The sequence below is a fragment of the Pseudophryne corroboree genome (assembly GCF_028390025.1).
Source record: "Pseudophryne corroboree isolate aPseCor3 chromosome 3 unlocalized genomic scaffold, aPseCor3.hap2 SUPER_3_unloc_10, whole genome shotgun sequence".
NCBI lineage: Eukaryota > Metazoa > Chordata > Amphibia > Anura > Myobatrachidae > Pseudophryne > Pseudophryne corroboree.
Window position 1 is genome coordinate 2,834,731 of NW_026967494.1, and position 12,522 is coordinate 2,847,252.

At 45.7% G+C, this 12,522-nt stretch overlaps 1 protein-coding gene across 1 annotated transcript in view; it reads right to left on the minus strand.

The window, feature by feature from the left end:
• Positions 1-12,522, minus strand: part of LOC134983236 (uncharacterized) — a 178,558-nt gene that overhangs the window by 120,442 nt on the left and 45,594 nt on the right. The window contains exons 9-10 of the mRNA XM_063948969.1: positions 12,175-12,310; positions 11,046-11,526 (exon numbers count right to left, since the gene is read on the minus strand). Coding sequence (XP_063805039.1) covers positions 11,046-11,526; positions 12,175-12,310 — 617 coding nt within the window. The remainder of the gene's footprint in view (positions 1-11,045; positions 11,527-12,174; positions 12,311-12,522) is intronic.

Consider the following 12,522-nt stretch of genomic DNA (forward strand, 5'->3'; position numbering starts at 1 on the left):
TACCTGAGGGTTGTAGAGATGAAGATAAAGAACACTTATGGAAAATGCAATGATATTCTATGTCAGGGAAATGTACGTTCGTCGATTGAGGTCTTGATTGGTGTCGTTTGCTTGGAGTCTTCTTCTTTGTGCTTTTGCTCATAAATCGTGAGTAAAGCAATCAACGTCCATGGATTTACAAAACAAATGTTGGGCTAGCGTGATTTTAAAGTTCCTAGGGAAACTGGGGTACCCATGGCATTGTCCATCAAAATCTTGTATATCAGGTCGTCTGCTCTTCTTCTTTCCATCTTTCCGTTGTCGGCCCCTTGGCTCATCAAATCCTTCGTCTAAGTGGGTCTTTGTACCTCGGAGGAAAACATAGAAATGGGTGAAAGACGGACCGTATACTCATTACATCATTACGTCATGGTTTCTAGCATTGGGTCATAAATCAACTCCAGGTTAATTACGGTTTCCTCACTCCTCAAGCTCATCACTTTTGTACTTTGTTTGCACCTCATCAAAGCCTGCCCGCATCTAAATATCAATCCAATCGATATAACGACACCCAAAATACACAGTAGAAACTTTCCAACATCCATTATGACTCCTTGAGCCCACTCTCCCAAACCGGAGAACCAATTTCGCGGGTTCAACCATGACACCCAACCAGTCAGCTCATTACCTACAGCAGCAAGGGTGAGATTGTGTTTTCGACGAAATTCCCACTTTAATTGCAGAATATCATCCATCTTTTGGTCTATGACCTCTACCGGATCCTCGGTACTATTTGTGATGTACGTGCAACACTTTATGCCGTACTGTGTTGCCAATGTAACACAATATCCGCCTGTTACTGCTGTAAGGTAATTAAGAACCATCCTATGCTGAACTAGTTCTGTTTTGTAAGCTTGGAGTTCTCTTCCAGTGTATCTAAACGTGTCATCATACATTTCAGTGATATTATCTAACAAATTGGCGAGTGCGGAAATGTATTTATAATTCATCACTCCTCGAGCGGTACGAGTGAAATCTAACGCTACCAGAACCTGAATCCCGGTGGATTCATGGATAAGATCAGAGGCCGGATGCTCTAACCTTTCTGACAGGTGTCTCTTAACTCGGTGTTCGTAGTGAGTGTGAGTATAAGGAGCTTGGGCACCACGGTGTATCTCTTTCATTTTGTCATGTGTAACAGTCATCACTTCAGGCAATACTTTTCCAATATAACACAATCCTTCAGAGTTTGGGGCAAGCCACTTGTACGCCTTTCTCCCACATATGAAATATGCATCATCGGGGAGAACATAAGGGACGGAGAAGGACATGACCATGTTACAAACCTTCCAGGTGAAATCTCCTGACCCTAATTCTTCCATCTGTCTAATACACGTATCAGTCTGTATGATATGTGCACAGTATCCTGGTGATACCTCTCCAACTTTAGTAATTCTATTTCCTAAGGTATATCTATACCTGAAAGATTTTCCTCTACTGGCTATGTGGCGTACGAGCTCTGTATCTGTAGGCATTCTATCTGCTCTATGTGAAAAGGTCATGGTTTGGTTGCTCCATGACACTTCCCAATTTCCCGGTTTTCTAGGATTGGAGATGTTAAAACATAAGAGGGACCTATCCACATGGTACTGGTGGAGCTTCAAACTAGGAGGGCTGGAGATATTAAACCTCCGGTCCACCGGTCTCCCACCACTTAGCTCAAGTACCTCCCCTAACGTTAAAGGAAATGGTACTAGCCCTGATTTGCTGTGACCCTGAGGTACTTGAGAGCATACCCAACAATCTGTTTGGTTCAACACGTTACCCACTAAGGAGTGATAATCACTCAATGGATGCCGGTCCATATGGATATTAAAACTAGATTGGCATTTCTTTATGCATCCATCTTCAACCAGATTATCACAAAGCCTACAGATACAATTTTCTTCAGCTAACAATCCATCACAATTTCTTCTATCGGATCGTTTTCTGATACTCGCCTTTGCTTGTTGGATTGGTTGATCTTGGAAAACTACGCCTCCATCATCATAGTCAGAACCCATTCCAGAACCTCTCTCGACCTCTATGGTACTCTCGCCGGAATAGACTGCTCTGGTCAACATCATGGTCAACATCAAAATCCGGATTACAGTCTCTTGGGGCAAGTCCATCTTTGAGGAGGAAATGGAGAAGAATGAGAAAGGGGAAAAAGAAATATCAAGGGAGAAGGGATGGGAAGTGGAGAAAAACAACAAAAGGGAGTGGGGAGTCGACAGCTGCTTTCGATCTTCAAGGCTCAGGTGCCGCCTCAGTCCTCCTGGAACAGACACTCCAGTGATACAACCTCTACCGTCTGTTCCTTATCACGGGACTTCTCTGGGTCAGCAACCTTTTTGCAGTGGGATGAATGGACCCAAGTCTCTCTCTCAGCAACCTTCAATGTTGTGGTGCTAGTCAATAAGACCTGGTATGGTCCTTCCCATCTATCAATAAGACAACCTGAGCGTAGAAAATTTCGTATCATTACATAATCCCCAGGTTCAATGTCATGACAATTACTATCTGGTAAATCAGGAATCACCAACTTCAGATTATCATTTTGACTCCTCAACTGCTTACTCATGTTAATCAAGTACTTTACAGTTACTTCATTGTTACATTTCAAATCATCCTGAGGGTTAATCATGACATGCGGTTGTCGACCAAACAGAATTTCAAAAGGAGACAGATTAAGAGGGGACCTGGGAGTGGTTCTGATGCTATACAAAACAATGGGTAAAGCTTCTGGCCACGTCAATCCTGTCTCTGCCATTACTTTACTCAATTTATTTTTAATAGTGCTGTTCACTCTTTCGACCTTCGCACTCGCCTGTGGACGGTACGGAGTGTGCAGCTTACTATCAATTCCCATCAACTTACACATTCCTTGGAAGACATCACCTGTAAAATGGGTACCCCTATCACTTTCAATGATTCTAGGGATACCATATCTACATACAAATTCCTGCACAATTTTCTTAGCTGTAAACATAGCAGTGTTTGTAGCTGCTGGAAAAGCTTCGACCCAATTCGAGAAAACATCTATACAAACAAGTACATACTTTAAATTTCTACATGGGGGCAATTGAATGAAGTCAATTTGTATTACTTGGAAAGGGCCGCCGGCAGGTGGGATATGGGAGGGTTCTGTAAGTATTGCCTTTCCAATATTCTTTCTCAGACAGGTAAGGCATGACATTGCTCTTTTACTAGCATGAGAGGAGAATCCTGGGGCACACCAGTATGCTCTTACCAATTTGCACATCCCCTCCTTGCCTAGATGAGTCAGTCCGTGAGCTGCTTCAGCCAGACATGGAAGGTATGCCCTGGGGGCCACTGGTTTACCATGTCCATCCGTCCAGAGCCCTGAGGACTCCTGGCCATATCCCTTTGCCCTCCAGACTGCTCTCTCCTGAGTGGAACACAAATTCTGCATCTCACACAACTTCTGTGTGTTGATGGTATTAAATACCATCAACTGTGTGGCGTCTGTCTGTATGGGGGTAGCAGCTGCAAGCTTTGCGGCTTCGTCTGCTCGGCTGTTACCAAGGGATACTGGGTCTTGGCTATATGTATGTGCTTTACATTTGATAACAGCCACTCTGTCGGGTTCCTGTATCGCTGTTAGAAGCCTTTTTATATACGCTGCATGCGCTATCGGTGTGCCAGCTGCCGTCATGAAATTTCTGAGCCGCCATAGGGCTCCGAAATCATGGACTACCCCGAACGCGTATCTAGAATCGGTGTAGATATTGGCAGACTTACCCTTAGCCAATTCACATGCTCTGGTTAGGGCGACCAGTTCAGCAACCTGGGCTGAGTGAGGTGGGCCTAGCGGTTCCGCTTCTATGGTGTCTTGGTCATCTACGACTGCGTATCCAGTACACAAGTCTCCCGAGTCTGACTGTCTGTGACAACTACCGTCCGTGTAGAACGTGAGTTCTGCATTTTCTAGTGGATTGTCACTGATGTCAGGCCTTGCGGTAAAATTTTGGGTCAAATATTCCATACAATCATGTGTATCTTCCTTTGCATTAAATCCTCCTTCCCCATCACTCTCACCTCCCACCCTTTGTGCCTGTCTAGGCACACCTGGGAGAAATGTTGCAGGGTTTAATGCACTGCATCTCCTTATGGTGATGTTTACGGGGGCCATTAGTGCTAATTCCCATCTCGTAAACCTGGCTGATGAGACGTGTCTGGTTTGGGCAGAATTCAATAAGGCAGATACCGCATGTGGTGTATGGATTGTGAGGTTGTGGCCTAGCACGACATCTTCGCTTTTCGTCACTAGCAATGCTATCGCCGCAACGCTACGCAAGCATGTGGGGAGGGACCGCGCTACCGTGTCTAGCTGAGCGCTGTAGTATGCAACTGGCCTGCTGGCATCACCGTGTTTTTGTGTTAGTACACCTGCTGCGCACCCAGCACTTTCTGTTCCGTATAGCTCAAAGGGTTTCCCATAGTCTGGCATACCTAGTGCTGGTGCCTGCGTTAGGCACTGTTTGAGTCTCTCAAATGCTGTTTCGGATTCGTCTGTATGCGAAATCCGATCAGGTTTGTTTGAGGAGACCATTTCCTGCAAAGGTAGTGCCAATATGGAAAACCCTGGGATCCAATTACGGCAATACCCACACATTCCTAAAAACGTCCTTATCTGTTGCTGGGTTTGTGGCAGTGTCATGTCTCTAATGGCTTGGATTCTATCAGCGGTCAGGTGTCTCAGTCCTTGTGTTAGACAGTGTCCCAAATATTTTACCTTAGTCTGGCATAATTGCAACTTGTCTTTGGAAACCTTGTGACCTGTGTCTGAAAGGTGAAACAGGAGCTGTTTCGTATCTTTCAGGGAGGCTTCCAGTGAATCTGAACACAGCAGTAAATCATCCACATACTGTATTAATACTGATCCACTCTCTGGTTGAAAAGACTGTAAACAATCATGCAAAGCCTGAGAAAATATACTTGGACTATCTATGAAACCTTGGGGTAATCGAGTCCATGTGTATTGGACCCCTCTGTATGTGAATGCAAACAAATATTGGCTGTCAGGGTGCAGAGGTACCGAAAAGAAAGCGGAGCAGAGGTCAATAACAGTGAAAAATTTGGCAGTGGGAGGAATTTGCATTAGGATGACAGCTGGATTAGGCACTACGGGGAACTGACTCTCGACTATTTTGTTAATCCCCCTTAGATCCTGCACTAGCCTGTAACCCCTCCCCCCACTCTTTTTAACAGGGAAGATGGGACTATTTGCTGTGCTGGACGTTCTTACTAGAATGCCCTGTTGTAGCAAGCGCTCTATTACGGGAAAAACTCCTAACTCCACCTCTGGCTTCAGAGGATACTGTGGGATTTTTGGAGCTATCCTACCATCTTTTACTTGTACTACTACTGGAGCTACGTTTGCCATTAATCCAGTGTCCTGTCCATCTTTTGTCCAAAGTGACTCTGGTATCTGAGATGTCATCTCTTCTACCTGGGATGGGTTCCTATTTGTTATAACGGTGTGTGACATTAATTTTGATGGGGAGTCTAACATGTCTCGTACTTCCTGAGCGTGATTCTCAGGGATGTCCAAGAATACACCTTCAGGAGTACAATAGATGACGCAACCCATTTTACATAGTAAGTCTCTTCCCAGGAGATTGGTTGGTGCCGATGCAGCCAGCAAAAAGGAATGCTTGGTGTGCAAAGGCCCTATTGTAATCTCGGCTGGTTTGCTAACAGGGTAGTGCTGGACTACTCCTGTTACTCCCATGGCTGGAACTGTCCTACCAGTGGTTCTCATGCCCACTGTCGAATTTATCACTGACTTGGCCGCCCCTGTGTCTACAAGAAAGTTTAAAGTTTTACCAGCCACATTGATTGCAATCTCTGGTTCACTTCCAAGACTAGCAATCAATTTAACTGGTTGCAGATTACAGGTATGGCCACACCCCTATTGGGTATGCTGACCTCCCTGAATCCCATTGGCAGCAACTATTTGTGAGGGGGTTAGCTGGGAACTACCAGAGGCATGCCAATCTCTGTTCGGGGGATATCTTTTTGTTTCCCCTGTATGTGGCTCAAAACTCCGCCTCTGTGGACCCTGCTCCCAATGTCGTGTGTTGTGTTGTTGTCTAGGGGGTTGAAAAGATCTTTGTACATTTCTTACTCTACAGTCTCGTGCAAAGTGTCCTGGTTTGTTACAAGAAAAACATGTTATTATACTTGCCTTACCCACAGGATTCGGTGGTACATACGCAGGCTGCCTTGTGGTCAGCGCCTGTATACTTACGGACATCAACTTATCACTTTGCGACTCCCTGTGCCTAGTGATGTTTTTGTTATGATCAACAGCAGCCTCTCTCAATGTGGACACTGACAGACCTCGCCAGCATGGCTGCGTGGTCTGAACCCTAGTTTTTAATGTTTCTTTCAAACCATCCATCAGTACAGACACTGCTACTTCCCGATGGTTTGGGTTGGTCTTTATGTCCTCTATACCAGTATACTTTGCCATTTCTGTTAGTGCCCGGTGGAAATATTCTGCTGCCGTTTCGGACTCTTTTTGCTTAATGGAAAATATTTTATTCCATTTAACAACGGCTGGGAAATACTCCTTTAGTTGTAAATTTATCCTTTTTACATTATCCTTATTGTATACGTCTGTAAGCGGTACATCTTTATCCAATTGACAGTCAGCTAAAAACTGAGTTGCGTCGACATTGGAAGGTAAACAAGCTCTTAGCAGTACCTGCCAATCCTTGTTGTTGGGCTCTACAGTGTTACCTAAATCCCTGATGTATTTTTGGCTAGCAACTAAGTCTTTCCTGGGGTCAGGAAATTCGGACACTATTGTTCTTATTTCCATTCTGGAAAATGGGGCGTACATGGCAATGTTCCTTAGGGGAGTGGCTCCAGACACATCTGTTTTTCCATTGGGAACTGCTATTACCCTTACAGGAGCAATTCTAACAGCATCTTCCTGTGTAGATTCTACAACTTGTGGTACAATGGTTTCAGTGTAGTGCATGGTGCCGTACTTACCCGTTGACACGACCTCACCTATCCCTCCGCTAGGGGCTTTCACTAATCTCGTGGGTGTCGCTGTGCCTACTGTGGTCTCTGATATGGTGGCCGCAAGAGAGAGCGCTGAAATTGTTGCCGAATCGTCTTCTTGTTCACACTCCTGAGGAAGGTTCAAAACAGGGTACAACTTGCACGGGTTAATACTTGCATGAGTTATTCGGTTAACATCATTTACATTTACAGGGTTACTAAGAGTTTGTGTTTTACAACCCAGTGCGTTTCTCTCCGCAATCAACTTCTCTCCTGCAATGTATGGTGGAGGAGGAGCTGTGGCAATCAGCTTCCTGACTGCCCCAGATCCTGCCGCCAGAGCCAAACCTCTCTGTATCTCACCTTCCTGGTGCCATAACTGTAAGTAATCATGATGTTGAATTCGTCTCTTTGATGATTTTACGAGACATATCCTCCTCCTTAAATTTTGTAACACATCTGGACTGAAGCTACCTATTCTTGGGAACTTGTCCCTGTCTTGTACAGTCATTCTCTCCCATTCATCACATAAAACCTCTGTGTGACTACCGTATTTTTCACACATAATGTATCTTGCCGACCCGACTGGTCGGTTCTCCGAATCAACCTGAACCTGGGTTGATCGCCCCCTACCTGAGCAACTGGCCCCCATCGTCTGTAGGTGTTGCTTAGTCCTCCTTGGATTTTCTGTATCAAGGTTTTCAGCAAGCCTTTACAGACAACCAAATTACTCCACAGTAGGCCGGCGGTGGCGGTTTACCGAGTACCCCACTCACTCGCCCACCTCGACCAATACGACCTGATCACACCGATATGGTGCTGGCGTACTCGATACAGGGCCCCTATGGAACCTTCAGTTTACTGGAACATATGAGGGTTACCCGCAGGACACTTACTCTTTCCAGTAAAGTTGGGGTTGTTAGATAGTTCCTGAGTGACCAGCGAACTTCCCTTCCAAAAATAAAAAATTACACAAATCACGTCAGAATGTACAAGTAGCGTTTGTGACCACTTTTCTCTAATGGTATGAGGTCAGATTACTAACTACTGCACACAATTACGTGCGGTCCAATCGTTCAGTACGCGAGCACTATTTGTCATGTACTGAAAGATTAATGGAATCGATGTTTCCGGTTGCGATTCCTTCAACCAGAGCTTGTATGGCCTATATGGGTTCTGCACCAACACCCCAGGCGTTGTGCCACTGGACTTTTATAGCGGACCTTTTTACCTTATGACCTCCTGGTCTTGTTACCTTATGGTCCGCTATACTCTAATGCTCAAATATTATTTAACCAGAGATGCCTCCCTAGCCACCGTATATGTCACTTACACGTATGTCCTTTGACGAGTACCCGACTTTCCTTTTGGTTCCACCTTTAAAATTGTATAAACTTTTGTATACAAAACACACTCACTCAACACATGTACACTTTTGTTTCTATGTCTATTTCTGCGCAGAAATTGTCTTCAGGCCAAGTGTGTTACCAATTAGGAGCAGGATCTGTTAAACTAAATTTCAGATTTTCCAAAAAATAGATTTGCGTTATTTACCGCGTCGCGTTATCTACCGCTGTGCGTTACTTATCGCTTTTGCGCTAATTATCGCTTTTGCGCTAATTCAACTTTATCTCAACTTGAGCTACGTGGGCGTAACCAGACGCTACGTTGCGTAATGTACGCTGCGTGCGTCCTGCCTTTCGGATTGCGTACGCTAGTCTTTGTTAGTGACACGTGTACGCAATGCAAAGGATCCACCGTAACACAATATATATTTTATCAATGTAGATGATCCCTGATCATCTACCGCAATCCACACTGCACACTGGCTGCCTCGTCTCTCGGGCAAGCCGTGTGTTGTTCTATACTTTTAACTATTACCTCTACTTATTAAATAACAGCAAATCTCCTTTTAGCCCTTTCTATCAACTATAAAATTTGGCAAACAGGAATAGTGATATACGAAAAATGAAACAGAAATGCAGATATATGCGTGCGTACGCAAGACAAAAGAGAAAAAAATAAACAGTTTTAAAAAAAAAAAAAAACACAAGCGTTTTGTTCTTACTTCCGGTTACCGGATTCCTTCAGCACTCTTTACCTAAGCGAAGCAGACGCTTATCCCGTCAGCAACTGTGAGACAACCTCCCACCCTTTTGCTGGGGGATAAAGTCTGCTGATCTACCTAGTGCAGATGTGAAAAGGACCGGGCGAGTCCCCAATTGACAATGCTAAATTCCTTTGTCGTATAACCAACCCTTATGAAGCTAAGAACACTGTACGCTGTTTACTTAAGAAGTACCGTAACGGTACGCTATCTGCGTAGCGATCGCTCAGCCGTAGGCGAGACGCTCAAGCGTCACGTTCGCTCACGGCCTAGTGATCACAGGACACGTTATTGGTTATGTCTAGGGGAACGATTCGCTGTAGCGTAGCGTACGCTCGAGACCACGAGGAGGTCACCAGCGGTGCAGACGCTCACAGCACAATACCTTTATATTTAAACCTTTTAACAATGTAATGCGCTATATACCTTAATGTGAATACAGGGTGTAAGTGCAACTTTGTGTAACCTGACTAACTACAAAGCTGATTGAGCGTCACCGACGCTCAAATGAACACTTAACACTATAGGAAATACACAGATACTGGTTTAGGGTTCCAAAGCCTATTATCTGTATTATATCTAGAATACTTGTAAAAGAGTAACACAGTACATATGATACACTACAATATAACAAAGACTTCCTAACCAAACACCTAACTAAGGGATAAACTACAATATTATCCTGATCTAGTACAATACAATACAATACTATACAATAAAGTTTAGTCTAGGGGAGATATTGAGGAAAAGAGAAAAGAGAGAGAGAGAGAGATAGACACAGCAGGAGAGAGAGAAATTGGCTCACAGAAAGACAATGATTACGGAGAGAACTTACGCACAAGGGTAACGATCGCCAGCGCCTCGATATCCAGCTCCCGATTATCAGCAGATAACCGTTGATGAGAGAGTGAGTGTCAGGGGCTGGTCTGATTGTGTTCCCGGTAATGACCTGGGTGAGCCAGTAGAGGGCGCAGGGAGGCAGAAGTTAGGTGGCTTGAGACATGGATGAGTCATATGCTGGAGCACTCCGGAAGTTTACACAGTGAGCACAGAGAATTGGCCAGACCTGAAGCAGAGGCGCGGAGTCTAACTCGCCAGGGGTTTTCGCCAGTGACCCCCGCAAGGGGATGTGGTCTTCGCTGCGCCTGACGGGCAGGTCGCGGCCCTCTGCTCAGGTTCCTCTGTGGAGGCTGTGAGAGGAATTCTGGGCTGAGCACCGCAGACTGGTAACACACTGAGATGGAGATAGTGGAAGTCTCTGACAGCAAATAAGTAACCAAGAAAGGCAGGTACAGCAGGACACAGGTAAACGGATCTCTGGAGCAAGCTTGGAGCCTTGAGAGCGATGCTGGAGAATCTGCAGGAGAACTGACAAGTTGTTCAAGGCAATGAGGACTCTGGGAAGCCTGCTTATATCCCCCCAGAAGGATGCTGATTGGTTGCTGCCGGCAGCAGCAGCAGCATGCACAGAACCAGGAAGTAATTACCTGGATACCTGGATCATGTGACTCTGGATCATGTGACTCTGGATCATGTGACTCTGGATCATGTGACTCTGCCAGAGTCAGTGGAAATCATGCTAGTAATTACTGAAAGCACCAGTGGCTGATCTGCGGCACAGAATACACCAGCGTACCGGTAAGTGGCGTGTGCGAGCAGTGCGTGAACTGTGGTTCCTGACAGTACCCCTCCCTTTTAGGGTGGGCACCGAACACCCACGAGGCTTGGAAGGATTGTCCCTGTGGAAGGCTGAGATCAGACGAGGAGCGTGAACATCAGAGGCATTAACCCAGCTTCTCTCTTCTGGGCCATAGCCCTTCCAATCGATAAGATACTGGATATGCCCATATCTCTGGCGAGAATCCACAATTTTATTGACCTCGAACTCAATTCCTCGACGGGTGTAGACTCTGGGGGACGCAGGGGACGATTTTTGGAAGCGGTTAAGAATGAGAGGCCGCAGCAAAGAGATGTGGAAAGAATTAGGTATTCTCAGGTAAGCTGGTAGTTTTAACTTGTATGCCACAGGATTGATCATTTGTTCCACGGAGTATGGGCCTATGAATCGAGGGGCAAACTTCATGGAAGGAACCCTTAACCGTAGATTCCGAGTGGAGAGCCAAACTTTGTCTCCTGGTTTCAGCAGAGGAACAGCTCGGCGTTTGCGATCAGCAAAGATTTTATATCGCTTGGAAGCTTTCTTGAGCGAGACATGGACATTTTTCCAAACTAGAGAGAAGTGCTTGAGTGTAGAAGATGCAGCTGGCACTTCTAAAGCTGGTAGCGCCTCGAAGTTAGGTGGACGTGGATGTTGACCGTACACAATATAGAATGGTGAATAACCCGTAGCCGTATGGTACCTGAAATTATGGGCGAACTCTGCCCAAGGAAGTAGACCAACCCAGTTATCCTGTGAAGAGGAAATGTATAGCCTGAGGAATGCTTCAAGGTCCTGGTTGACCCTCTCTGTTTGCCCATTGGACTGGGGGTGGTACGCTGTGGAGAAATTTAACTTCACTTGTAAGGCAGAACAAAGGGATTTCCAGAAGCGGGCTACGAATTGCACACCACGGTCAGAGACAATTTCTGTAGGAAGTCCATGAAACTTGAAAATATGCTGTATGAATATTTGGGCGAGCTTGGGAGCCGAAGGTAGACCGGTGAGTGGTATAAAGTGTGCCATCTTTGAGAATCGATCCACCACTACCCAGATGGTATTACACTCTTGGGACTTTGGGAGCTCTGAGATGAAGTCCATGGATAAGTGTGTCCATGGACGCGTAGGAATGGGCAATGGGAGTAGAGCACCTGCAGGAGCTTGGCGATGTACTTTATGTTGGGCACATGTGGAACAAGAGGCCACAAAATCTTGGACGTCTTTCCTAATTTTGGGCCACCAGTAAGAGCGACGAACAAGTTCAAGTGTCTTGAGAACCCCAGGATGACCAGAAAATGGTGAGGCATGAGCCCAGGATAGTAACTTCGGCCGAAGTTCAGGCAACACATACATTTTCCCTGGAGGTGGCACAGGAGACACGTGAGTGGTGGCAAAGGCAGTGGGACTGATGATGGGATGCTGGTCATGAGGCTGAACATCTTCCTCCATGGACCGTGATAACGCATCCGCCTTTACATTCTGGGAGCCTGGACGATACAAGATCTTGAAATCAAAACGCGAGAAGAATAATGACCAGCGGGCTTGGCGAGGATTCAGGCACTGGGCCGCTTGGAGGTAGAGCAAGTTCTTGTGGTCTGTAAAAATGGTTACGGTGAATTTGGCACCCTCTAACAAGTACCTCCACTCTTCCAATGCCAACTTGATCGCTAACAACTCTTGATCGCCAATGGAGTAGTTT